The sequence below is a fragment of the Scomber japonicus genome, chromosome 22 (assembly GCF_027409825.1).
Source record: "Scomber japonicus isolate fScoJap1 chromosome 22, fScoJap1.pri, whole genome shotgun sequence".
Lineage (NCBI taxonomy): Eukaryota > Metazoa > Chordata > Actinopteri > Scombriformes > Scombridae > Scomber > Scomber japonicus.
The window spans coordinates 8325408-8352395 of NC_070599.1; the positions used below are offsets into that span (position 1 = coordinate 8325408).

Here is a 26988-nt window from a genome sequence, read left to right on the forward strand (position 1 = left end):
TGCCAGACCCTCGCTGTGCATTTGGGGATTTTCCAAAGGGAACCAGAGATAACCTGCCTTACCTCCCCCGCTACCTTCCCCGTCTCTCTACCTCTCTTTCTCTGTCATCCGTCACATTTCCTCCTATCTCCTTCCTTTGCGGGCCACGTGTGCCTGCACGCTTTTGCTGCCACGTCAGGAGGAAGATGCTGTGCCTGTGTTTGTGTGTGTATATGTGTGTGTGTGTGTGTGTGTGTGTGTGTGTGTGTGTGTGTGTGTGAGAGATCGAGGGAGGAGGGGTGGTGGGAGGCAATCAGACTGCGAGAGAGGGGGAGAAAGACACAGAAAGAGAAAGGAGGGAGAGTGTAGGAAAGGAAACAAGAATGCTGACTCAAAGAAAAAGAGACAAGCAGTTTCTGATTCGATGGACGGGTGAGGAAGGTCAGAGGAGAGGAGTGTGTGCGTGTGTGTCTGTGTGTGTGCGGTCCTCTCAGGTCATACTGGAAGACTTTGTTGAAGGCTTTTGTTGAATGAACGCACTAATTGCCAGTTTGCCACCTGTCAGGTGTATCTGTGTGTGCGTGTGTGGGCACATAAATGTGAGTATGTGTACAATATACAATGAGAAATAGGGGCCAAGGAAGACTTATATACCATGTTTCTCCTGTATTCACTTCTTCTGGTTGTTGTTGTTATCCTGCATACTCCAAATCAGTCCGCAGCACTTGTGAGAACTGTAGATGTGAGGATTATTCATGACTCAGTGGAAGTAGCTCTGATGCTGCATGCTAATATTTAAGCATTATGACAGAATAATAACCAACGACAGGTCCCTTGCATTTTTGCAGAGGAAGCTGCTTTTGAAGCCAAATGGTTACTAATTTTAAAAGACAAGCAGCCAACTTGTGTTGCTTTGTGTGATTAAACTTAATGCAATTCTATTTCTTGCTTTTACAGGAGGCCTCTCTTTTAGTCTTAAAGTCCTACATGACGAGATTTAGCTTATGATTTTTAACTTAAAGGTGCCCCGTGTAGCTTTTCATCACTTGAGATGCTATAAAGCAATGTTGTGATAAGCAGGACCCTGTTTTGTTTGTATCTTGTGTTCTAAGTGATGCAATACACATATGCCACTAACGGTAATGCCAATCACCAATCCATCAAAACTCTAGAAGATGAAAAATAAGAAGAAAACAGGTGACACAAGATGCAGACGATGCCATTAGAAAAGGTGACACCTACAGGATTGGTGGCAATACTGCATGAAAAGAGCAACTCAATTTGAAGAAAATAAAACATATGATTGGACTTCCAAATATATCCACACATTGAGACTGTTGTAATACTTAAGCACTGCATGTTGCAATTAAAGTGAGTGAAAACTTTTAAGGAACATACAGTTGAAAAGGTTAGCTTGAGGATGCTGTGTGGATGGTGAAAAACTAGTAAAATGTTTGCAGTTGGCTAAAAGTACTTGAGTATGGGTAAATGGGTAAACGGTTAAAATAGTTGGATAAAAGTTATAGATACATGGTCAAAATATTTGGTTGGCCTGGTATAACTGCAAAACTATTCAACCGGAATATTGACTGTTCAAATGTATGAAAACACCACCCTCTTTTAAATCAATTCAAATAGGAGCATTTAGAAAATGACAGTAGGTGTCGATGACGATGTGACAGGGCTGTGCAAGGGTATATCATACCAAAAAGGTTGGCAACCACTGATGTCCTACATAGCACAATGAAAACAATGTTGTTACCACGCAAGCCAGAAGTCCCCGAAAATGCTACAAACTGCTGCTGCGAATGTCTAACACATTAGGCGAAGTTGGCGCATTACAGGAAGTGGCGCATGCCAAAAAATGTCATAGTGACACAGAACAGTAGATGAATACATGCTAGCTTTGTTGCAACAACACAAAAAGTCACCATGACTACATTGGCTACATTACTGCCTCTCTTTAGCTAACATAACTAGTGTTCTATCCTGTGTTAATAGAAAATTAAAAGATTGAGTGAAAAGTCCTGCATACTGTGACCTACTATTCGCAACAACTCTGAACTAAATATCCTGAACAGAGAGTGTCCTCATACACTCTCTCTCTGACACACACACTTTCTCTCTGCCAGTCTCCACAGAGAAAGTAACTGCTCGCTGTTATAGAACAGTGTGATGATGGATGTGGTAACTCTCTATATCACCAAAGACCATCCATCCCAATTAACCAGTTCTGTAAGACGAGGCAGCAAAATGCCACAGCAGGAGGTTCGTAAAGTCCAACTTCTGTTATTGGAATTTGCAGTAAAAACTTGGATTGCTTCCATACATGTAATCTGTTTTTAATCCTATTAATTATCATATTAAATTTACCAACAAATACACCTATATGTGTGCTTCTGCATCTCATTGTGCGTCTGTGACCTTGTGTGCGGGTGTCTATGGATTGTTAGTACTCATCAGAATGCATGACGGAGCTCTACCCTCTCGGCTCAACGGGACAGCTGTAACTCTTGTCAAAATGCAGCAAGGCTATCGTGTTGGCTCTGAATGTAGCTGCAGCATTTTAGGTGGAGATTTAATCCTCCCTCCTCCCTCATGTCCTACATCTTCCCTTACCCATTTCTTTCTCATTTCCTCCTCACGTCTCCCTTCCTGCATCATAACGTCCTCTCTCTCTCATTCCTCCCATCCCTCCCTCCCTCTTTCTCTCCTCTCCTAGGTTGGCCTTGTGAGCAGAGGTGTTCCCTATTTCTGCCTCTGTGCATCTCAAAAGGAGTTCCCAGTGGATCCCCAACTGAGAGGAGGTCACAAACAGTGCAGAGAAAAGGCAGGGAGGTGGAGGGAACAAACAAGGGAGGAACACCGAACAACAAGCATATAAGAGGTACGGGGGAACAAGTGGGGAAGATAAATGGAAGTTAAAGACAATCGGGGAATGAATAATCATGAAGATAACGTGGTGAGATCAGTAATGAAGTTGAAGGTAGACACCTGGTCACACCTAATAGTGACACAACAAAATGCATCCATACAACATGAAATACTTGGTTCCAACAATACCCACCTGGGAATACTAGTCAGTCACAGTCACTTCTTGGGCTTCTTTCTATTTTCTACGTAAGTCCTTTTTAAATACATTTCCTTGTAATGAGGTGAACTGGGAAAATGTAAGCTGTGATGGTTGGGAAAAAGTTGCTAGATTTTTTTTTTCTGCCAGGAAGGCTAAGTTGGAAAGAAGGAGGGATAAAGTACTTTGGAGGGTTTTTAGGTGAAGAACCTGTGTTAGAAAGAACTGTGAGAAAAGCTGGCTTAAATAGTGGAAATGGCTCTTCCCAAGCATGGCTTACAGAGGGAAGACATTTGTTATAAACAATCTAGTGTCCTCTTCATTACGGCATAGATATGTTTGTGTGGACCCTCTTACAAACTTGCTTTCATGAATTGAAGCTCTTTTGGTTGATTTCTTTTAGGATGAATTGCATTGGATTCCTCAGACTGTTCTCTCTCTTCAAAAGGAAGGAGGAGGATGAGGGCTTACACACTTGGTCAGCAGAGGTGCTGCTTTCTGCCTTCAGTGTATTAAGAGACTGCGGTTTGGCCCTAAAGGCATGATGTTGAGACCACTGGCACACATAGTTCTGCAACAGTTTTGTGGTCTAGGACTGCATGACCAACCGTTTCTGATAAATTTATGGACTCTGAAGTTCTGACTTTGTCAATTTTCTACCGTGGAGTTTTCACAGTGTGGAAAATATTGGTGAAGGAGAGAATAATGCAAAGAGACTTCTTATACTAGTTGTTGTGGGAGCCTGTGGTGCATGGAGGGCATTTGAACACCCCCTGCTGGGCAGCATCAGCAGTTGCAGAGGTGTTCTGCAGGGTAGGGATTCTAACCTTTGGATCTTTAGTGAACATTGCTGGACCTGAATTGGATAATCCAGCTGCTAAAGCAGCTGGCCTGGGAGTAAGATTTGTGCAGATCATCAGCAAGCTGCTTGAATACTTGAAACACTGTTTGACTGGGCATAAATGCCTCCTGTTGAATGAACACAGTGACGGTTTGATTGTGCCTCATACAGGTGATCCTTTTCCTTGTTTTGGTATTCACCACAGTTCATTAACTGTACAGGTTCTTTTTAAGATGAGAAAAGTCGTACTTGTTTGAGTGGAAGAGTTTGTGGAAGAACATAATGATGTTTGTATGAAATGATGGTTAAGTGTATAAATAGGAGTATGCTGCACAATTGGGTTGACAGACCTTAGCGAGACCATCTGCGCTTGGGATGTGATGTCAAACCTGCTTGGAGGGTTTTTTATATAGAAAGGTAGCTGACTCACAGTGGAGAGTTTTGCATTGGATTGTAGCAGTCAATGTTAATCAAAAAGTGAGTGATAAATGTCCTTTTTGTCCTTGCAAAGAAACTATGTTCCACTGTTCACTTGGGCTGCATCTGTACACGTTGGGAGGTTTATTCACAAAGATAGAAAAAGTCTGCAATACCCAAATGTCAACTTGTGAATTTTATCTTGGAACAAACTAAGATATTTATGTAAGCAGGAAGAGGAAGATTGATGACTCAGTTGAGATGGACTTAAAATTACTGTTTACTAAGATAGTGAAAGCCAGAACAATTACAAAGAAATGAAGGCTGAAATGAATCATGTGTTGTGTTGTGTAAATGAAAACTTACTTCTTCTGTAGAGTTGAGGTGATGTGATGTATTTCTGATTCTGTAATTACTTTTTTTGACATACCTAGTAGCAGTTTTGATGCATGGACATAGAGTCAGAGCTTACAAACAACTTGTCAAATTGCAATAGTAAATCCTATGCTTGCTATGCTTATTACTGTGACAATACAGTCTATATATAACATGTTATAGCTTATTGTGTCAAAAGCAACAGAATGGCACATAATAATTCAACATTTCAAAGATGACAGTCAGAGGTGACTGCTATCAAGCAGTTGTTATCGTTGCTGCCGTTAGCATACATTTACCTACATACCTTTGTTTCTATATAAAGTATTATTTCAATCATTCACTCACTGTCTTCTCTCAATGCTGCTCCTTCACTCAACCCCCCACCCCCATCTTTGTCTGCCAAAAACAAAGCCCAACTTTGTTTTTAACATTACTGTAATAAACAACACCTGGAAATATCCTCCAGGAACTCAAGTTACACAATCTCAAAATCCTCCAGTCAAAATGCAGGTTTACTTCCTGAGTTCCTCAAAAGAGTCTTGGTGCTGTGGGAAACTCCCTGAGGTGGAAACAGTCGGGAAAACACAAGTGTATACTTGACATTTGGGTAATCTTTGTTTTGTTTTTTACATTTACATTTCAATTGTTGTTTTCTTTCTCACTTGCTGTGACAAAAAGCAGCCAAGCCACAGCATCCGAAGTGGAAGCTTCAATTAAAACAATGCTACAGACTGGGACAGTGGAAAGACCAGAAGGACCAGAAGATAAATGGCAGACATCCACTGGTGCCTCTGAGGAAACTGATTTATTATGTACTTATTGTGTTCTAATGTGGTTCTATGTAGCCATTGTTCTGTTTTATAAAAAGAAATTGGTTTTATAGTATTTTAAATCAGTATTGTCTGTCCAATCCACACCCACTGGGGCCCATTGTGGGCATGCAGCATGCCCCACTGGGACAGCCAGCATCCACCCTATAGGCTGGGCTACATTTTCTGCCCACAGTGGCCCCACAGGGACATGTGTGCTGTTTAGTCCCTCTGGCACTTTGTTTTTGGGGTTGCACATAATGCCAGTCAATGAAAAGTATTATTACTAAAGAAAAAAAACACTACAAGCTAATGAGCTTACTAATTGCCTGCTAAATGCAAGTTCAAGCTTGCTTTACTTTTTGCTACAAATGAGACAAGTAAGTTCACACAAGTTTAATCGAGGCTACCAAGTTATTTATATATTTATACCAACAGTTCTTCTCTAATAACTGTCTGCAAACCTTTTATCAGTTATGGAAGCAGTTTATACTCCGAAAGAGGTTAAATTAAAGTGGTTACGGTGCAACACAGCGTATAAACTATACTAGCCAAAAAAGGATGATGATAGCTTGCTTCATTTTGAGTTCTCTGCACGCTCAAAGGTTAATGCTGTCAGGACTCCATGAATTTACGGCTCAGTGTTGGATTCAATTCAGAAAAGCGAAATGATGTGGTAATTCCATTGAAATGAATGAGCTATATTTAATGATGCTACGACCAAGTTTTTAAGAAAAGATGATGAGAGAGAAACGAAACTCAAGGGCCAGGAGAAAAGGCTGGGAGAATTTGTCTTTCATCTAACTTGTTCAGACAGACATTGTTACAGGTCTGATTTTTGCCTTTAAACTTCTCTCACCAACTGTGTTTATTAAGTATAGAACATTTTTACCCTTTGCACCTTTTCAAGCCCCTCATATTTTTGATATACTGTTGAGTAGCTATGTTGTCTCGCCTGAAACTGCATGTGAAAAGAGGCAGAAAATGGGGCTATTTTCCCCCTCACTTCTACCCCACCACTCAATACTGGGCTGCAACTGGGGCTGTGTTCTTTGTTATCCTCTGAGTGTAGATCCACAATGTCATCCAGTGGAGTAAAGTTTTACTTTGCCCAACTTTCCCCTGTTAACTGCGGAGAGTTTGTCCAGAGCTGGTCCTGGGTATCGGAGTCCGGCCCAATTATGTCTGCCTGCCTCTGTCAGATTGTTTATACCTGGCTGCACATGTGTGTTTGTGAGGATGTGGAGGGTGGCTAAATTGCACTAGGGAATGTGTTTGTACAGGTTCATTTTTTTTGTTGCGTGTGTCTGTGTTGTGTGTGCAGTGTGAGAGTGTGTGTGTATAGGTTTTATTGTGTGTGTGTGTGTGTATGTATGTGTGTGTGTGCCTTTGACTACATCTCAAAATACTGCAACCCCCCCCCATCCCCATCATCCACACCACATCCCTCCTCCCTCCCTCTCGACTGCCATCTCTCTACCCGGGAGGCTTTTCCAGAGCACACGACTAATAAAGTGGGCCAGGTCCGCGGCTGAGCACTATTTTTATCAGAAAGCAATTTTCAGGAAGTGCCCACAGGTAAGCGGGTCCCAGCGCCTCAGACAATGGAGCCATGACAAGGAGTTTCCCCCCGCCATTAACCTCTGCTGAGCAACTCCCGAATGTCCCTGTGCTCCAGGAACACTGTGCAGCCCCCTGCATAAACCTGCTCCCTGTTCCTGCATAATAACAAAACGCAACACCCCTTTATTTTCCCCTAAATTCCTGCAGATAAAATGGATCCACGACTGATAGACCCCAGATGATTCTTATTTGCATCTTAATGCTTTCTCAGTATTTACGTTTTGGGATTTGTAAGTGAGTAAGTCATGGTGAAAAGAGAATAAAGAGGGATGCATAGTGACTGAGAGTATAAAGGTACTACAGAGGTAAAGGCAAGGGGGGGGGGGGGGGGTAGGAGGGTGTGTATTGGTGGGATATTTAAAGACAGATGGATACACACAGCCCATCTGGCCTCTCTCTTCATACAGCTGGACTATCCGGCGCTGTGATGCAAATGTTTCTGCTCTTGCATATTAACATCACAGAGTCAGGCATCAGTTATTAGTGATCATTATTTTCACTCAAGTGTAAATGTATAAGATGGACATCTGTATGGGAACCTGTGAGTAGAGCTGAGTGTTTCAAACCTCCAGCAGCATAATTATAAAAGCAGACCTTCTTTTAAATAATGAATACATTGCAGAACTCACTAATGAACATGGTGTCTCCGTCTGGCTAAGCTCAAGTTTAAGGGCTTGGTTACAGAACACAGGTGTCACATCTCCCATTAATACAGAAATACTGATTATGTACAGAGATTGGGAGTTTTTGTGCTGCAATATCATCATGCTGTGGAAAAAGTATACTCACTTGTCATCAACACAACTGGAGCCATGAAAGAGAGACAGCTAATGCTAGCCACTAGCTAGAACCATGGATGTATAAAGAGAACAGGATAGTGTCAGAGGTGCGGTCTTGTTCATCCCTATGAAAGCTACTTAGTGGCACATGAAGCCAAAAAATGTTCATCCTCTTCAGCATAGCTTCCACATCATTGGGCCCATAGAACAAGCGTACCAGCGACTTCAGCTAGCCTAGCAGGCTACTTCCGGTTAGCTCTCCAGCTAACTTGAATGAGTTTGTGACGCTCAGAAAAATGTATCTACTGATTTATAGACCTCTCTTTCACAATGTAAATTGATGGGGGAGAAGTATTTTTGGGCCCGATAGCATCACGTCATGTTGTAATACACAGTTTGGCTACTATGTCAAATTGGCTTCAAAGCCTAGCGCTGTTTCTGGGGGCTTGATTAGAATGCCTCCTTTCTATTATATGGGACAGATGCATCATGAGTGTGCAGGAGTTGCAATAACATGACGAACATTTTGCATCAAGTGGGAATCAGTGCTAATTTTAACAAGGTAAACATTCAGTGTTACTAAGGGACATCTTAAATTGAGTTATATGCGTCAATGTTCTCACGTCAGTAGCATAACGCAAAGGTTGACAGTGTGTCTCCTAGCAACACCAACGTCACACCACTTCCAACACTGACTGTACGGGTGCTCATACTAATATGTCTATCCTCTGTATCTTATTTATCTGAGTCACATATTTGGAGCTGTGCTGTATAATGTTATCCCAAAGCATGCCACCTACACGTGTCTTCTACTTGCTGGATGTTGCCCTAACAATTAACATTCACCTGGGACAGCTGTCACTATTTTGGCACCACAACAGTTTTGTCGAGCCAGCATTAACACAGAAGACATCAGCTAACATCACTAGATTGGTATCTGGGGAGATTCACTGTCATTTCAGTCAGAATTCAAAAAGTATATACTGGAACAGAAATGTACTCACAACAAGCAGAAATGTTAAACTGCTCCATTTGTGTCTATATCACGGTCGGTTCATATTGGGTTAGGACATGGATTGCGTCCAAGAATAGATATTCAAAAAATCAGATGGCTCTAAAGGGGGAAGGTAAGTGAGAATAAAAAGTGGAGAAAAGGGATTGGGTAGTAAGAGAGGAAAGCTGATTGTGAGAGGGAAAGGTTTGAGGACGAGAAGGCGGAGGACAAAGGGGGAGAGGGAAAGGGAGAATAAGAGGGGTAGAGGACAGAGCTAGGACAAGGACAACCGATAAGGGACACATCAAGACAGGGATATATATATATATATATATATATATATATATTTTTTTTTTTTTTTTTTTTTTTTTTGAATAAAAGAGGTTCACGAAGTGACAAAAAAGCAAAGGGGAGGGGGGAAAGTGGGGAGAGGAAAAAAGACAAACCACAAGAGAGGCCAACAGACACAAATGGCTGGACAGGGAGCAAGACAGACTGACAGGCGAGTAAAAGCTGTACAAGTGAGACAGAGAGGAGGGGGGGAGGGAGGGGAGGTGAAAGAAAGATGAGCATGGCGGCGGTTGTTGCTCCCAGCGGAGACGTTATGTTCGCTATGAGTCTGAGCCTGTCAGGCCATCCTTCTCTCTCCCTCTCTTCCTCCCAACATCCATTACTCCCCCTTTCCCTCCCATCACCCCCCCAACCCTTCTCTTTCTTGTCTTCTTCCTCTTGAAACAGTGACAACAATCAGCCCTTTTTGTTATTACTAGTGGGAAGATCCAGCCTGTCCTGTCAATCAAATTGCCCTGCTATCCCCTATCTAGAAGGAGTCTGAGGAGCCTTTGCCTTGAATACAGATATTCTCATGTGTGCGTGTGTGTTTTTATGGATGCATACTAAGGAGCTTTACATTGCATGTGCAGAATGACATGTTAAATTCCTAATATTGTAATCGGTGAAGCTTCATTGTCAGCAGGTGTTTCATTTGAACCAAAACTCCCATTTCCATCCTGCACATTTCTTATGCAAATGCACAAAAAAACGATGCTTTGCAGTGACTCAGTCCTCTGTTCTCCTTCTCACCTCTATTATCATGTCGTCTTATCCTCCCGAATCAAGAGGCTCATGTAAGGACAAAAGGACATTTGCTCCATCATTCAGCCTTTAAATCCCTTCTTATTTATCTAGCCCAAAACAACTCACAAATCCACAATGAGTTTAAGATGTTACTTGGAGTACTTTTGTGCTAACACATAAAATTTGGTCTCTTCTTCCTCTGCCTCCATCTCTCCTGAGTGCTAAAACAAGCACCAAAGTGTTACTTGGGTGATACTTATATATGTCTCAGGGCTAAAGTGGGATATTTTTGCAGCCGAATTCTTCACTAAAGGTAGGTGAATCAATGCTCAAGAGAGGCAAAAAATAGTCCATTTGTCTTTAGCTGAAATAATTCATGTTTATTTTTTTTTGTGCCTTTGTCCTCACAGGAGCTGCTTTCACTGCCTCTGTGTGTAACGCGTCTAGAGGTTTGAGTGTGTTGTCTGGTTAAGTGAAGCCAGAGAGGACAGTTGGGGATTTACCGCACTTGTATGTGATCAATAATTCATGCTGTGTTTGCAGGGGGAGACACCACAGTGCCAACTAAAGTAATCAAACGCCATGCACATAGATATTTATTGTGTATCGGATGTGTGATCGTGGGTACTTTTAATCACAGTCATAAAGACTCCAAACTGGATTTCTACCAGTGGACCCTCTTTCAAACCTTTCCTGCATCAGTGAGCAAGAAGCTAAATCTCTACCAGCTACAGTTCAGGACTGCTGCTCTATAGCTCCCACTGACCTTTGACCTCCCCGTGGAGGACACAGAATTTCTCTATTGGCATTACTGACCTTGACTAAGAATTGCTTAAAAGACCTGAGGCTATGTTAACCGATTGAGGTCTCATATACTTGTCACAAAATTTAACAATAAAAAAAAAGAATACATCATCAGTATCAGAAAGTGCCTTTCCGTACAAGGCCATGCTAGCAGCTCTGTGTGCTAAATGCTGATAACAACATGCTAACGTGCTCACGATGACAATGCTAACACATTGATGTGTAGCAGGTATCGTGTTTTGTTTTCCATGTTCACCATATTAGATTAGCATTAGTAACATTTGCTAATTGCCATCAAAAACATCAAAAACAAAAGTACAACTGAGGCAGATAGGTCATAAAAATGTTACTGTTCGTATTCATTCAACCAGATAATGGCACTAGAGTATAAGTTATGGTATCACCCAAATTTTTACAACTCACTCTGAGGGTTACATGAATATCTTTTGAAAATTTCATGGCAATCCATCCAATAGTAATGAAACTTTTTTTTCAAAACCACAAAATTGAATCTTACAGTGGCACTAGAGGAACAGTAAAGGATTCTACTGCCATCAAGTATCCATCAAGTAGATGTTGAGATATTTCACAGGATAAGTGAAAATTTGGACCTGCCGGACCAGTGGTCCTAGAGGAAAAGTCAGGGTATCACTACAGTTATTGGGATTTATCCACTGGGGACTGTGGATAGGTGTACAAAATGACATGTCAATCTATAGACTGCCTGGCATTGCCTCTAGCTAAACACTGCCTTGTGTCTATGTATAAGCTTTTATTTCTTTAAGATATACCCGAGGTCACAGAAACATTTAGAACCATTGCAAAGAAGATGTCATTATTAAATTAGATTAGGTGACTAGATGAAATTTCAGTCATCCCCATAAGAGAAGTTGTGGCAGTAGAAAAGTAGAAAACCAACCAATAAAACCATCCCTAGATTCATACCTCTACCATGGCTATAAATATTGATCAGACCATGAGAATAGCAGTATAATTTAACATTACAACCCTTTCACCTTAATCACCTTGCAGTGCATGGATGGTCAACCCCTCTCAACCCTATTCATGTCACCTTTTTTTTGCTGCTCTTACCTTTCTCTCATCTCCCTGCAATGCGGAACCGAGAACCACCGACCATCCACCAACCATCATCTCAAAAATCTCCCACATTATAAATCTTTAAAGACGGCACATGAGAAATGAAACAACACAGTCCCACCGTGCAGTCTCCACCACGGTTAACTGCTGAGATTGTGCAGACATCAACAGGAAATAAGAGAATTTGCAACACAAGGCTATTTGTATCTATGTCCTGAAATGACACGTGGACTAATTTGAGGATTGTACATGTTTATATTAAATAAAGCTTAAAAAAAAACCTTCCTTCAAGGGGAGGCGCAGGGGCATCGGTCCCTGCACATGTGAACAGTTGCATAACAGGGTGTTACGCTCCACACCGCTTCTCTCTGGACCCTAGAGGCAGCAAGCACAAAATATGCCTCTCTCTCTCTCTCTCTCTCTCTCTCTCTTTCACTCCAGCGCTCACATTTGCGCAGAACAATAGCAGAGCAGGTAGTTTAAGGTAAGTTGGTGGTGGTGGTGGTGGTGGTGGGGAGGAGGGAGGGGATCTTCCTTTTCTCCTTTGTCCTCCCTCTCTTCTCATCTCAGAGGGATTTTCTCTAACATTTGCTTTCTCTCTCTCCCTCTCTCTCTCTCCCTGTAGTTTTTTCCCTTAGTGAAAATGGGTCACCTTTCTTCTATCAGGAGAATACCTGGGTAAGTATAACCTCCATATCTGTCTATGTGTGTGTGTGTGCAAGGTTTTTACTGTCTAGAGGGGTTCCAAGCCCTGGAAAAGTCATGTGCAAGGACCATTTTCTGGGGCTCATTAGGGGAAAAGTTAGTTTTTTTTGGGTTGGGGTTATAGTAGCAGTATTTAGGTAAAAATATGGATTGGGGCTACAGTTTGACAGTTACAACTACACCATTCATTTTCACAAGGAGCAGATTGAAAATGAGGCTCTTAGATTGTACATTCACCTTTTAGGAATTCTTATATTGTAATTGTTGTGACATTTTTCTCAACAAACATGATGTAACTAAACTTGGAAGTGCAACTTGGGGTGAACCCAAGGTGTTAGGGTTAGGGTCATGTTATGTGATTTCTGGGAAAAGACGGGCTTTGAACTTCTAATAATTGTGAATTCTGTAAGCAGCTGCTAGAATTAAAGACAGATATTAGGTAATATGCTGTGTGATGTGAGAGGATTTGGTGTGCATCTCCATTGTTCTGATTTTCATTGTTCCACCTGATAGGAAAACTCAAATCTCTTCTCCTCGATACTGGCAGTATGCATGCATGCAGCATTAGGTGGACTTTGAAGTGAGCGCACCGATGCACTTCAAACAAGATCTCCCACACTTTGCCGGTGTGCCAGGAGGAAAAAAAAAAAAAAAGGGTGGGAAAAAAAAGAGCTTTTCTACGCATCCTGATCGAGTGCACTCTGATCCATCCCTCTGTCTCTTCATCTATTTTCCATCTACCTCTCAAATCTGTGGCGAGGCTCTGCTGCTTCTCTCAACGCCAAACAACTGGCAGGAAGCACTATGTGAGCTCTTCCATGAGATAGCGCAGAGACCGTGGAAGAGTTTCATGTACAGACACTTACGGATTTTACATAGAGTTTCGGATGTCACCAAAACACACTTAAAAACAATTGTTACAGTACACTGACTGATGTTAAAACTGTATTAAAATATACTTAAATGTATAACAATAAATGAGCAGACTGAAAGCTCCAACAAGACAATTAGTGAGATTAACATAGTGAGATCTTATCCAGCACATATCTCACATACTGTGTTATATTGTATCAAGTTGTTTGTATGATGTTCAATAAATAAATGCATATGTGGTAAGATGAAAAGTATTTGTGCCTATTCAAATGTAGAGATGTGGTAAATTTGACCAACCAGGCATACAAGTAGAGACAATTAACTATTTGAAAGCAACGTATTTCATTAAAATAACAAGTTTCATCATTTCAACCTTTGAGTTTGTTCTGTTATGCTATTATGTGGTGAACTGAAAAATTTGCTTTTACAGCATTTTCTTCATCTTTAATGAGGTGGAAGACTAATTCAGTGTGTTTGTAAATTCAGATTTTCTTTAAATGCTGATCATTTCTATGCCATAAAAACTTAATATCATAAAACACATTTATTGTGAATAAAGAATAATGAAGGCAATCTGATACAGTACATCAATTTGTCTGGTTTAATCTAAATCAAGCTTATCACACTTGAATTAAAAACTTTAGAGCAGCTTTGTCATCATTTTTTCTATTGTTTGCAATCTTATTTAAATTACATTGTGTATGTATGTATAGGTTACAGTACAGATCTTAGTCTAATATCAGAATATATAATAAATAATGTGTTTCATGCTGAACATACCGAAGTGTAGAGGTAGCCCTCGCTGTTCATGGCAACGTAGAGCCCTGTCTTGGTGCTCTGGATGGCCACTATCCTGAGCCCCACAGGAATCAAGTTGAACTGCACTGCAAAAAATAAAAGAGAGAGAGAGAGAGAGAGAGTTGTAGCGTTACAACAATCATTCTTTCTCTTAAACACTCACACTTCTTCCTCATGGCATGAAAAAGACAATTGCTTTCCAGCTGTCTCCTATTTCATCCTTCCCTGTTGTACAGTATATCTGTCATAGGGCGTGGAATAGGAAGTGTGTGTGAAAAAGGAGGGAAGGAGGGATTAGGAGAGAGAGATTTAGGAGGAGGAATAAACTCTGGTTGCCGGTACAGCGGAGGTCAGACAAACCCGGGAGTGACAGTATGGAGAATTCCCCTGCTGGAGAGATAGAGAGAGCGTAGCTTAAGCAGAGAGATTTAAGAATACAGTACATTAGAGAATCTCCTGAGCCTGCTTTGAATTCATTTTCTCCGTCCCGACACAGTAAACAGCACTTTGTAATGCAGTTCACTGAATCCGCTCCTGTGGAACCTTGGATTTCTTATGTGCATAGCTCTCCATATAAACTAACTTCAACCTGGTCACTGGAGCAGCACCCACGTTGTGTATTTGTGTGTGTGTGTGTGTGTGTGTTGGAATCTGCTATCATCAGTGAAGCTGCCTGCACATGTAATTTGCTCAGGTGCTTCTCCGTCCATGCATGCAAGTATATTTACATGAATTTCTCTACTTGCTTGTGTGTATACGGTACATGCACATGTGTTCATCTTTCTCAGACCGTGTGTGTGTGTGTGTGTGAGTGTGTGTACCACCTAAAACAGCACCCTGTCAGACGTGACGTTGGAACTTGAGCGATACTGACAAAACGGCCTGTGGCTGCCAGCTGCTCCGTGGTCGCATTATCATCACCATGACGATAACAGTCCCTGAAGCAGTTCGGTTGGATGGGAAGAGAAAGAAAACCAAAACAGATGAGCTTCAGATTGTTGAACATATAACAGCTAATACTAAACTATTATTATCTATATTAACTCATCCCTTTTTGTTTGTTTAAAATGCCTAAAATGAAAGTTTAAATCATACTTACATAACTAACTGCCTTCAAATCAGCTTTTGCATCATATTCTGGGTGAAAATACCAAACCATGCATCATTGCAATGCACTTTGGGGCATATGTGAGTGTCCCCCCCCCCTGTACCAATTACAAGCGTGCATTATAAATTGACATCATGGCTGTCAGGATGATGGATATCTTATAGAGATGGAAAAAAGTCTCAGGAGCATGTTTTAGATTCATGGAGTTATTAGCTGCTATTAGACTAATCAATTTTAAATCAAAGGTTCTGCCAACATAATGGATGGAAGTTAAGTTATTAGATGAAAAAAAAAAAAACTAAAAAGTTGAGTTTTATAGTTTGAGATTTTTTCTTTTCTTTTTATGAGTGCATCATTTATTCGTCCTTTTTCTATCAACATTCAAAAGCTCCCACCCAGTTGAAATCTCTGAATCTTGGAAATGGTTGAGAAAAGGTACATTTGGGAAGAAAGGATAAAAAATTTAAACTTTTATTGCCAGTGTGAGTGTCGTCACATTTTACTGTCATCTCACATTAAACATGCTGACCATTACTCCAGTATAAAAGCAACAAAACACAGTCTGGAGACAGTGATGTGGGTCCAGTTTGAAGGTGCAGATATTGGTAATGAAAACTGCTCATGCTTCACACCCCTCTCTCCCTCCCTCTTTTTCTTTCTTGAGGGCCCTGCTTCTATTTGCTCGATCGATCTTTGCATCTCAAACAGTCGGTTTCGCAAATGAACAAGGTGTCACCAAAGACCACAGCCAGGATGACAAATAGAGCGGGGCACACACATCGCCCTCCATGCTTCTAGCCCTCCCCTCTTTCACTTCTTGCTTCTCGCATTCTTTCATAAACCAGTAGCCTCACTCTGGTGCTGGTGACTCCACAATAACCTTCTGCACATTTAGACACACCAAAATAAAACTTCCCTCTACATTTTTCATACTCTCTGTTATCCAGTCATAGCTTCAACCATAACCTTGAGTGCCTAGCTTTCAAATTCTCCACAGGTTCAAGCACTGTGTGAATGGAGCTGTACCCCATACATAGAGTTTAGATGGTTCTTTTTTACACTCTGCAAACCCAAAAATATAAGAGTAAAGTGTAAGGAATGGATTAAATGGTGTGTGTTTGCTGTAATGTAAGCTGTAAACGTTAGCATGTCCAGCTAATTAGCCAAATACCTATCAACTCTGCTTTATTTCCAAGGCAAAGGACAGCTCAATACATATTTTTACATACATGTCCTGTGTAGTATTTCCACACTATATAGGAGCCAGCTGGCGTTACATGAATGCTACTGAAGAGGTTAAGCTAACATCTGCGGCTTAGTCCTGCTTTTTTATTGAATTTGCAGTAGTTTAAACTCTGGTCAACTTAGGCAAACCTATCCAAGATAGCATTACATTTGCCACACCAGTTGTCATGTAGCTAGCAAGTGTCTAAGACACTTTTAGATTTCTGGTTTCAAAACAATTCTGCTGGAACAACAAATCTTTGTTTTCAACCAACTCCTGAAACTAACATTAGCTACAGCTGAAACATGCTAATGCCTGTAATTCCAGCCTAAAATGAATGGTTGACTGCCACAAATGAGACAACTGTTTTTTTCTGCCTGGAAACATTGACATATAGCTTCAAAAATGGCTTGAATTTTAATTTTAATTATCATCTTGATTACACATATACTGCGCAAGAATGGAAAGCTTGAGCAGTGTAAGAGTAATGGGGGATAGCATATGGCAAGCCGGGCTATAAAGTCAGTTTGTATAGTGGCAAAACTGTGTAATTACAACTTTCAGATATTACACAGGCCCAAAAAGCATGACAATCTACTTGGTCCAATAACACTTGTAATATCTAGAAGTGCAGCACAATTCAATTATTTTATCCCCATTCAAGTTAGCGGAGGGCTAAACTTGCTCGGACAGCAGACGTCTCTGGACTACAGAATGAATGCATCCCAGTCATTTCTGGTCATTTTCTGTTTTTGGCTTCATGGCCTCAACACTGTATCTAATTCTTACATACTGTATACTTTCATGGCACAGGGTCAGTTAATTCCCACTTCTCACTGTCTCTCCATTAGCTTAAGTCTCCTTCATCCCTGTCTCTCTCTTGGCATCTATCTCTATTTTTCAAGACAGAGTTTCCTTTGTTGTCCTCAAACTAAAAAGAGCTTTGCTTATCACATGGATTGTCATAACGTACTGCCTGGATAATAAAGGCATCCCATCTCTTTTGTTTTTCCCCTCATCCCTCTCTCTCTCTCTTTCCACCCTTCCACATTTGACTCGCATTTTTCTCTCTTTCTTTGCAACAGAGGAGGCTGCTTAATTGATCAAAAGTCTTTTGAGGGAGAGACAGAAGGAGGGTGAAGGAGAAGAAGGGTTGGGAAATGAAAAGGAGGGGAGGAGGGTGTTGCCAAATCAATCCCACAAGTCAATTTGTGGCTTGAGATCATCTGCACAATAAATAAACAAGGAGAAAGTGGAGATGGGATGGGGAGGAGGAAAAGGGGTGGCCGAGCAGAGGGACGCAGTAGCAGGACACAGAGTTAAGCTGTGCAGAGGGCATCTGCAGGCCTGCACGCTGCGTTGCTGCTCTGCAGTGTTGTATTGTGCCGCCCAGTTGGTCTCCACTGGAATGAGAAGAGGATTATAGTCATCTGTGAGAAGTCACACAGAGTTTAACTCCTGGACAGACACTGGACGCTCTTTATTCTGTTTCCTGTGTGAGTGAAGCTGACTGGATAAGAACAGTGTGATGCCATAGTTGCTTAGACATCTAAAAATTGACTTATTCATGCATTATCTTTCTAATGTTTCTTTTTGTTGAATCAGCCGCCGAAGTAAAATTACCGTTATTGGACTAATTGATTTTAAGACCTCTTTCTCTAGAGTGACCTGAAAACCAGAGGTGATCAGTATGCAGGCAACATTACAAACTCCATACCTCCTCTGAATTTTCGGTAATAAGGTCACATGTGATGGATGGCGGAGTCTCGCATGCGTTCACCTCATTAGGCAACTCATGGCAGTTGTATGATTACACACTTGAGGTTGCGTGAAGGTTAAAAATAATCAGAATTAACAGTCATTAACAATAAGTCTGGAAATGGCAGCTCTTATAGGTTCAGATATAGATTATAGACTTTATTGTCTCTTTACTTATAATGGCAGGTTTAATCTGTCAAGTATAATTAATTATCCAAACTGAAAGTATAATCTACTTGGCAAGATAATATGATTAGTGTACACAATGAAAAACTGGTTAAACCACATTTTTCCTCATATTTAAAAAGAGGCCTGACACATACATCCTGAAACAAGACAGACCACTGCTGCTCTGGGATCAGGAAATTGACACTTGAAATAATTAAGTTGTAGGAAAACAAGGTGGTTTGCATTTGTGCGGCTCCTTCCATTCACGCGCTGTCATTGGCGTTGTAAAAAGATGAGGTTTAAAGACTCAATAGTGTATTAAATGACTTGTAGCTGTGCTTCACGCCTGATTTCCCTGGTGGTCGATGACTCTGATGACAAGACAACTACCTTCCACTCTCCTCTTATTTAACTTCTACCTCGTCCCCAAGGCTTCCCTCTCCATAACTGATTTCTCCATGCCTTTATCTGTCTTCCTTTTAGTCCATCTGTCTTTCCTCTTTCTTCCTCTTCTTTTCTCTTTCCCTGGTGCGTTCTGTCTTTTTGTGCCTCCCTGTCATGAATTAACAACCTTTTTCTTATCTCACTGGGTTTTTTTTTTTTCATACGTCTCTACATTTGTCTTCCTTATTTGTTCCCTTTCAATTCCCTCATCGCCTGCTGTCGTTCTCTCCGTCCTGTGAAACCGATACTTTTGCATCTGCGTCCATTCATCTTTGTCCTATTTTACCCCGCAGCCTTATCTGTCTGTTTCTTCATCACTCTCTTTTTCTTGTCTCTGCCTCCTCCTTTTTCTGTATCCCCCTGCCATGTTTCTGTCTGTCCTCACTTCTCCTAGTTTTGGTATTCCTCGTCTCTCTTCTTCTCATCCTCGCCAGCCTCCCCTCTTGTTCTCCTTTACCTTCCTCCTCATCTTGGCTGAGGACGCTTTTTTTTGCTTTCTATGTTCATATTTTTCCCCCCTCCTTGAATGCAGCGGCTCATACACACAGCTAAGTTTCCCTCATCCGCCTTTCAAGTCTTTGAATTTCTTTTTTTCCACTCTCTGCCCTCTGTGAAGGAGCGTTATCGAGCACTGGGGAAAGTTAGACAGACAGAGCTAGATGGAAAGGGGGAAGAGAGAATGAGAGCAAACTTGTTCCAGAGCAAAGAGACAGATAAGTAAAATTTCCCTCCAACAGTGGGAGATGGTAATTACAGTGGATAAAAGTCAGAAAATCAAGCTCTTCCTTATGGCTTTCCGATGTACACACTGAGAGTCAATACAGCTTTCATCTCCCTCTGTCTGTCTGAACTTCTCTTTCCTTCTTTTTTTTCCCCCCCTCTCTCTCCACTTCTCTCTTTGTCTGTAAAACTGTCTGTCTTTCTTTCTCATCTCGGGTCCCTCTCGCTTTTTTTTCCCCTCGCCTTGATACGGAGTTCCAAAAGAGACCAAATCCAGTGACAATCACAGCAGCCGCTCGCTCAGTGTGTTTATTCTCTTGCCGCTTTTCTTTTATGTGTTCTTTAATCTTCCTTCAGCTCGTGTAAGATCCTTCCATGTCTGCTTCTTAATCTGTATGTTTAGTGACAAAACCCTCAAAATCTTGCTCGGTCTCCATCTCACTGCTGTTTCTGCTTCACGTGTGCTTTAAAATGACTATTTTCTCTAGCTTCTTACTATGAACACAAAATCATCTTCAAAAAAAGTTACTTCAATACAGCTCGAGTTACTTCTCTTGAGCAATTTCTGAATTTTGTTATTATGTCTGCTCTTTTCACTGGTTAGAAATGGGCATCTATCAGAGTTTAGCAGCATTTGAATCAGTTGTGTGGTTGTTTGCTTCTGTTACCAGCACTGTCAATCAAATGTCTAAATAAATAATAAGTAAGGATTTATTTTTGTCACAACATTGACTTTGATTGTTGTTTATTTAGTCATGAATATTTGATGTCATATTAAAATATTTAAGAGTTTTCAGGGGATCTAAAGAAGTGATTTCTAACCAGAGGCAGGGCGTCCTTCAAGATATTTATGAGGGGTCACAACAAAACATTTATGCTACACAAAATCATACTCATCAGATGTTACTAAAATGTTTTTTTTCTTTGTAAAATATGGAATAAATTAAACTTTTTTAGGTCTCTATTATAAAAAACATAAAACGGATAACCTATTCCTATAAAACACTTTCCAAAGGCTATCCCACTATTTAAAGTCCTTTAGTGTGTTTTTCTTTTTTTATCTACCATATGCTTCCTCTGACTGCAGTATGTTCAGAAATTCAAACACTTAATTTGAAAGAGTCATAAAATATTCTACACTTGGTGGCTTTAATAGCATATCACGACAAATATGCATGTAATGAAGTGCAGAAATCATAAATCAATGTTTCTAAATTCATCACCGCGCATATCTAATCTAACTTTGATGAAGTTAAAAGCAGAGGCATGTACTGTATATTTCAAGGTCTCTACAGGCTGCATTTCACAATGGAGTGAAATGAAAGGAAACATATGGATGCTTAGAGGTTATGAAACAGCATTAAAAATTTAAACTCTACATGGTACTTTAGTATAAGTGATTCATGGTAAAGCGGCTAAAACATGGTATAGTCCTTTAACAGCACCTTCTTCTCCAGTGAATAGATAATAAATCTAATCTCCCTCACCATCCTCTCCCAGCTTTATTACATAACAACCTGGAAGAGCCAAGAACGGGGAAGGAGAGAGGAGGGGGATGGCAGCTCCTCTGACCTCCCACCAGAGGGGGGAGACACAGTGATTGAAGAGCCATCAGCTGCGTGCCAGCTGCTCCTCCTGCTCCCCATCGCTCCCTCCCTTCCCCTATCTTTCTCTCGGTTGTCCTCACGTTTTCCCATCTGTCTTCCACTGACAACGCCTCTTTCTTCCCTCTTCTTTGATCCTCTCATTCTCTGTTTCCATCCCTTTGTCGCTTTTTGCTTTAATATGCAGTCACTTCCAGCTCTGTGACAACTTCCTAGTTATGAAGGCCCTGAGGGGACTTGGTAAAAAAAAGAAAAGAAAAATGTGATAAAAGTATTGCGAAGCCATACAAAAGCCACTCTGGTCTCTTTTTGTTCCACTACATCCCCTCAGGGCTTCCATACCTCTTTCCAACTTTTGTCCTTAATCCAACTTTTCCCTTCCATGTCTCGCCTTTCCCACATGTTTCTGTCTGTCATAGAACCAGGAGGTGAAAGCAGATGCTCAGGGCCAGGCATCCCAGGAAGAGAGGTGACATAAGGGAGGCAGAGATGTATCCAGTCCCCTTGTTCCTCCATGTTCCCTCCTGCCCCCTGGAGGTCATTTGTTCAGTGTCATTACACCAGGTCACATCAGGTCACAGGTAGAGGCAGAGAGCAAAGTCAGGGTCAAGTGTGAAGAGAGGGGGGTGAGAAAAAAAGGGATGGAGGAAGCCATCCTGAGGGAGGTCTTTTAAAGGTCATCTGTACTTCAGAGAATTTCTATGTTTCAGTATTTATGCATATGTGTGCACACAAACAACACTTATGTGCAGATCAGTCCATCAGGGCAAGGGCCTCAGATATGAAACACTGTTGCTCCCTTAATTATTTATCATGTTTGCTGCTGATCTTGCACTTTTTTTTTTTTTTTGGTCTTCTTGGTGTGCGGTGTATGTCACAGTGGGGTGCATAATTACTGCTTGCACATGCATACACATATTTCTTAGGAGTCTGGAGATGGAAGGGGAGAGAGAGGTGACACCAAATACATGTTGCATTGAAGTTGCATGCCTCAGGATTGTGGTGTAGATCAGAATAGAATATGCCAGTGTATTTTTTCACATTGTCTATTTATGCAGTACCAGTGCTAAGCATCGAGTCCCTCATAGATCTAAAATAAATAAATACAGAAAGTAAAAGATAGTTAATGTTACTTGTGATATCATCTTATGTGTATTAATGCAGGTGGGTAAGGGGGTGCCAAACGCTGTCTGAGGAATAAAACAGCACTTGACAAAGACATGTTTTCTCCGTGTTTATAAGTAAATTAGGGCTGTTGGACCAAATCTTTTTGTTTTACATTGCAGAATCCCACCCATCCCATCCTCATTTTAATGTCCAAGCTATGCATTGTGAGATATCCCCCTAAACAAAGTCTGAAGAGCTGTTGGACTTATGGAAACTGTGCATAAATTGCTGAAAAGTCAATCTAATAGTGCCAAACACTTGCCAGTGTTGCAGTGGAACAGTCTGAATTTAGAACCCCATTTACACCTTGAACCTTGAATGAACATGTCATCTGTATCTGGACATCAGTGCATCATGGGATAATGTAAGGTGTAAATGTGTTCAGAATGCATTGTGTTTAGAATGTGACCGGCTCACCCCAAGACCACACCTTTAGGTGGTCTGTCTGACATTGTGATTGGATCTCCAACAGGTTTGAATGCAATTTATAGAGCGTGACCGTATAATTAAGAACAAAAGCCTTCCAGCAAGTTGAAAGGCCAGATTAAGAAAGCCCAACAAAACCTCAAAGTAGTAGCAAATGTAGTCCTCTATTCCTCTGTAAGTCCTCATGAAAACAGAATGAGAACCATCTACAGCACTGCTTCCCTTGAACATGGAACACAGCATGGTTGTTGAGAAGTCTGCCAACCCCAGCTAGCTAGTTGGTATTTTGAGGTCCGATCCCAATGGGTGGAATCAAGATAAGTGATCATGGACAAGTGGGTAGAATCAAGAAAAAGGAGCACTTATTAATACCAGCTGTGCAAAGACCTGTGGATTGGATGTCATTATCTAGATAATCATCAGATCATTTGTTCATACCAGGTATAAATGAGGATTTAATGAGAGGAGCCATCAAAGTCTGTCAGCTTAATGTAAGACACTGGTACTGGATCTTTTCAATCATCCACCATGAGATAAAACTCTGGTCCAACTTTGACCTACAGTACATGCCGTTGTAATGCACATGTACACTTTTCCTGAGCAATAAGGGATAAATACTAACATACCACTGAATAAAGTGGTTAACATAAACTGTATGAACTTATAGACTTGTTACCAATCGGTCCCATGTCTCAATGCTCATGTTTTCCAGCCAGCATTTGAAAAGTAACGTAACAGAGCCTCTTTGTGCACACATAAAGAAACTTTGAGAAATGGTAGCTAAGTCCTACATCACGAGAAATGAGAGCCATCCATTGCACTCCATACTTTATTATTGCTAGTAGAACTATGCAATTACAAACATAACATTCAAGTTGTAAAAACTGGATTCATTCCTCAAAATTGTCATCAAGGACTAATTAGACATAACTGTCTCACACGGGAGGGGAGAAACATGAAAAACAAAGCTGAGTAAATGACAAAAGCAGAAGATTACCAACTGAGACCCAGTCTTAAAAGAGGGGCCCTGTATCACCATCTATTTTAAAAGGACTACATTTCAACTTATATTTTGCCTACACAAAGTGCATATCCCGAAAAGAATTTATATTTAATAAGCAAACCTGGGGATCAGCTCATATTTGCCCCCCAGGATTCCCAAGCAGGTTAATCCGGCCATGAGAAATTGGTCAGTGACGTCCTTGACAATATCAAGAAACAAATTGTTCATGCAGTTTTTACAATACAAGATATCTAATGGCTGTAAAAGAAAAAAAAAAAAAAAAGAGAAGAGATGTTAGAGGGGAAATTGAAGCTACGATTGAAATGGAGTGAAACTGAAAGCTGTAGAGTTTCAGGCCCATTTGCATTATACAGTAAAAAGTCTCTGCTCCCAAGGAGACTACGGAAGATAAGCCTGACAGTCTGCTCCACACACACACACACACACACACACACACACACACACACACACATACCTACGCAGTGTGCTCGGGTACATGCTCACACAGCTATTTCTACCCTTTCAATATTCTGTGCAGCCAGGTAGATGATTGTGCTGCTGATTGATACTCGGTTACAATGATGTCAATCACTCAACGATTTCTGCATGAATGAATAAATAATCCCACTCGGGTAAAAAGTGAACAATTTATGAGTTTTATGGGACTTACCTGTCAAACCCTCTGCACTGTCCCCTGAGAACTCAAAGAACCCAGGACAGCATTAAAGCAGATCCCGGGGATTGATGGAATTATAGTTGTTATAAAATGAACCGTAAGTCAGACCCACGCAAACACTTTGCAGGTGACCTCCACTTTAATGCCCCCCAACACACCGGGAGCACTGTTACGCAACGGCAGTCTTTACATCCGTCTGGAAATGAGCCCTGTTCGCCTTCGGATGTGCCCCGCTGTATTATGCGGCGAATATTTCAGATTCGACATGAGAATGTTGAAAAGTTCAGTGTGTGGCGATGTTTGCCTCAGTGTAGGTGTGCTGTTGTGTAAGAGGGAGAGGTGAAAGCAGGTCTAATCAGTTACCGGAGTTTTCTGGAGGTGGTGTGGGCCTCATTTAACCAAAACAGCTGTGAATGGAGGATGCATTACCCTGGTGGTATATCTCAGAAGTTTTTTTTTACACCAATATTCCAGGAAGTTTAAATCGTCTTATTTTGAAAGTTGTCTTGATGAGATTTACTACAATTTGCAGACACAGCTGTGAGTTTCTGATCAGCAAATATAAGCCTGAAAATGTGAGTTACATAAAACATACAGTTAAATTTACTTTCCAGGACAAACGCCAAGGGAACACCTCACAATAAAACACCTCAAGGTTAAATCTGGGTTCTTTTAACCCGCTGCTGCCACAAGTACTTTAACATCTCAATGAAATGCTGAAATACAAACTTTACAGAGGGAGAGTGATTTTTTTTCTCTCCCCTTCCTCCCAGTAGACTGTAAATCCAAAATTGTGCTAACTTCATGTTTTCCATTCAAACTAGTGTTCTGACAGAAAAAAAAAATGCTGTGTTGCCACGTCAGGGATATCCTATAATACAATATTGATCTCTTTGGGAGGGCTGGAGGGAGTCCAGGAACTCATGGGATATGATGTTTTTGGTCAGTAATCACCCAGGTGATGACCCCTCGGAGGGTGAGGTGTGTGTTAACATGGTTGTGATGGTGTGTGTGTGTGTGTGTGTGTGTGTGTGTGTGTGTGTGTGTGTGTGTGCAAGGAGGCTCAGCAACAGAAGACTCAGGTTTAAGAGCTATAAGTCTTGATTCAGATCCTCATTAGGTGATTTTAGAAGACTGCAGCAGACTGTAGTTGAAAGCTGTGTATCCAGAAACAGTGATATGAGTGGGGGACATAAATGTGGCATTTGGGGGGCAAAGAGTATGTTAGCTTTGTCATCAGATTCAGGTAACCATTATGGATTGTATTAAGGTGCTTTCAGTCGGTGAAAACTTGGGTCATGCTAGATGTGACAGAATGATCACAAACTATAAACTGTGTGATGGCTGCACTGCAGTTTGTAGCGTGTGGTTTAATGTTCTCAACTTCTATTGGCTAACTGTGTATAATTCTGGGTACTCAGAGACCAGTAAAGTTCAGTTAAGCATAAGAAGAGCACGGGTGGCAACAGTAACCATAACCTATCCAGAACCATCTTTGTCTGGTATTCCAACATATATTTATCCATGTTTGTACATATATAAATGTATATATTTCTACATTCCTTTTCTGTCTTTTGTCTTTTTCATTATCAAACATCAGACATTGATACTGTAAGCTAATACCATTTTAAAGCCCTAGAGATCTACTAGATTGTTTTATTGTACCTTTCATTTTTGACAACAGACTTTTTATCTAGAAACTGAGATTACAGGAAGGAGAACATTTTGATTTAACTAATCTAAGTGGTGATTTAGGTTTGGAAGGGCTCTGTAAATATTCTATCACAATCCCAATGTCATACTCACATCTGTACCTGAGATAAGCAGGGATGTCAGGAACATCATACTACTGGCTGCTTTAGTACAGACATCTATTAAAGGAATGTGACTTAAAAGGTCAGAATGATTGTAAGCAAAACAATTAAAAACATGTGTTTGAGAAACTTCATCTGTGCCAGGGATCTGCTGTGATATATATTACGTGACGTTAACAAATCCCATTTAGCTGGCGCTCACCCAGAGTGCCTCGCCAAGCGTGCATACATTTTCAGGTTGATTGATCCTAGTGTGAATCAAACCAGAAAGCATGGCGGTGTTATTGTGCATTCATGTGCTGTCGGGATCAGATATACGACTGTCCTACCAGGAAGTCCCTCTTAAATGTCCTTTGGCATGGAAACAGGGGAATCTCCCAGTGGTGCATGTACTGACTGAGCTATAAAATACACACCTTCATCTAGCTGACAAGTTCTGTCTGTGCGTATGTGTGTGTGTGTCTGTTTGATCGTTCACTTACAGAAGGAGCTGCTTTCGTCCTTTGTGCCTTCCATGGTGCCATCCGGCAGCATCTGGAGGTAGAAGCCGTGTCTGCAGTAGAGCCGCGTGACGATGCCCTTCAGCTGGGGCTCTGTGGAGCAAACACAGGGTTAAACACATGTTAGCAT

At 41.1% G+C, this 26988-nt stretch overlaps 1 protein-coding gene across 1 annotated transcript in view; it reads right to left on the bottom strand.

Annotated features, from left to right (window-relative positions):
• The window catches only part of fgf11a (fibroblast growth factor 11a), an 82272-nt gene that overhangs the window by 11674 nt on the left and 43610 nt on the right, over positions 1–26988 (bottom strand). Inside the window, exons 2-3 of the mRNA XM_053343000.1 lie at positions 26841–26951; positions 14228–14331 (exon numbers count right to left, since the gene is read on the bottom strand). Coding sequence (XP_053198975.1) covers positions 14228–14331; positions 26841–26951 — 215 coding nt within the window. The remainder of the gene's footprint in view (positions 1–14227; positions 14332–26840; positions 26952–26988) is intronic.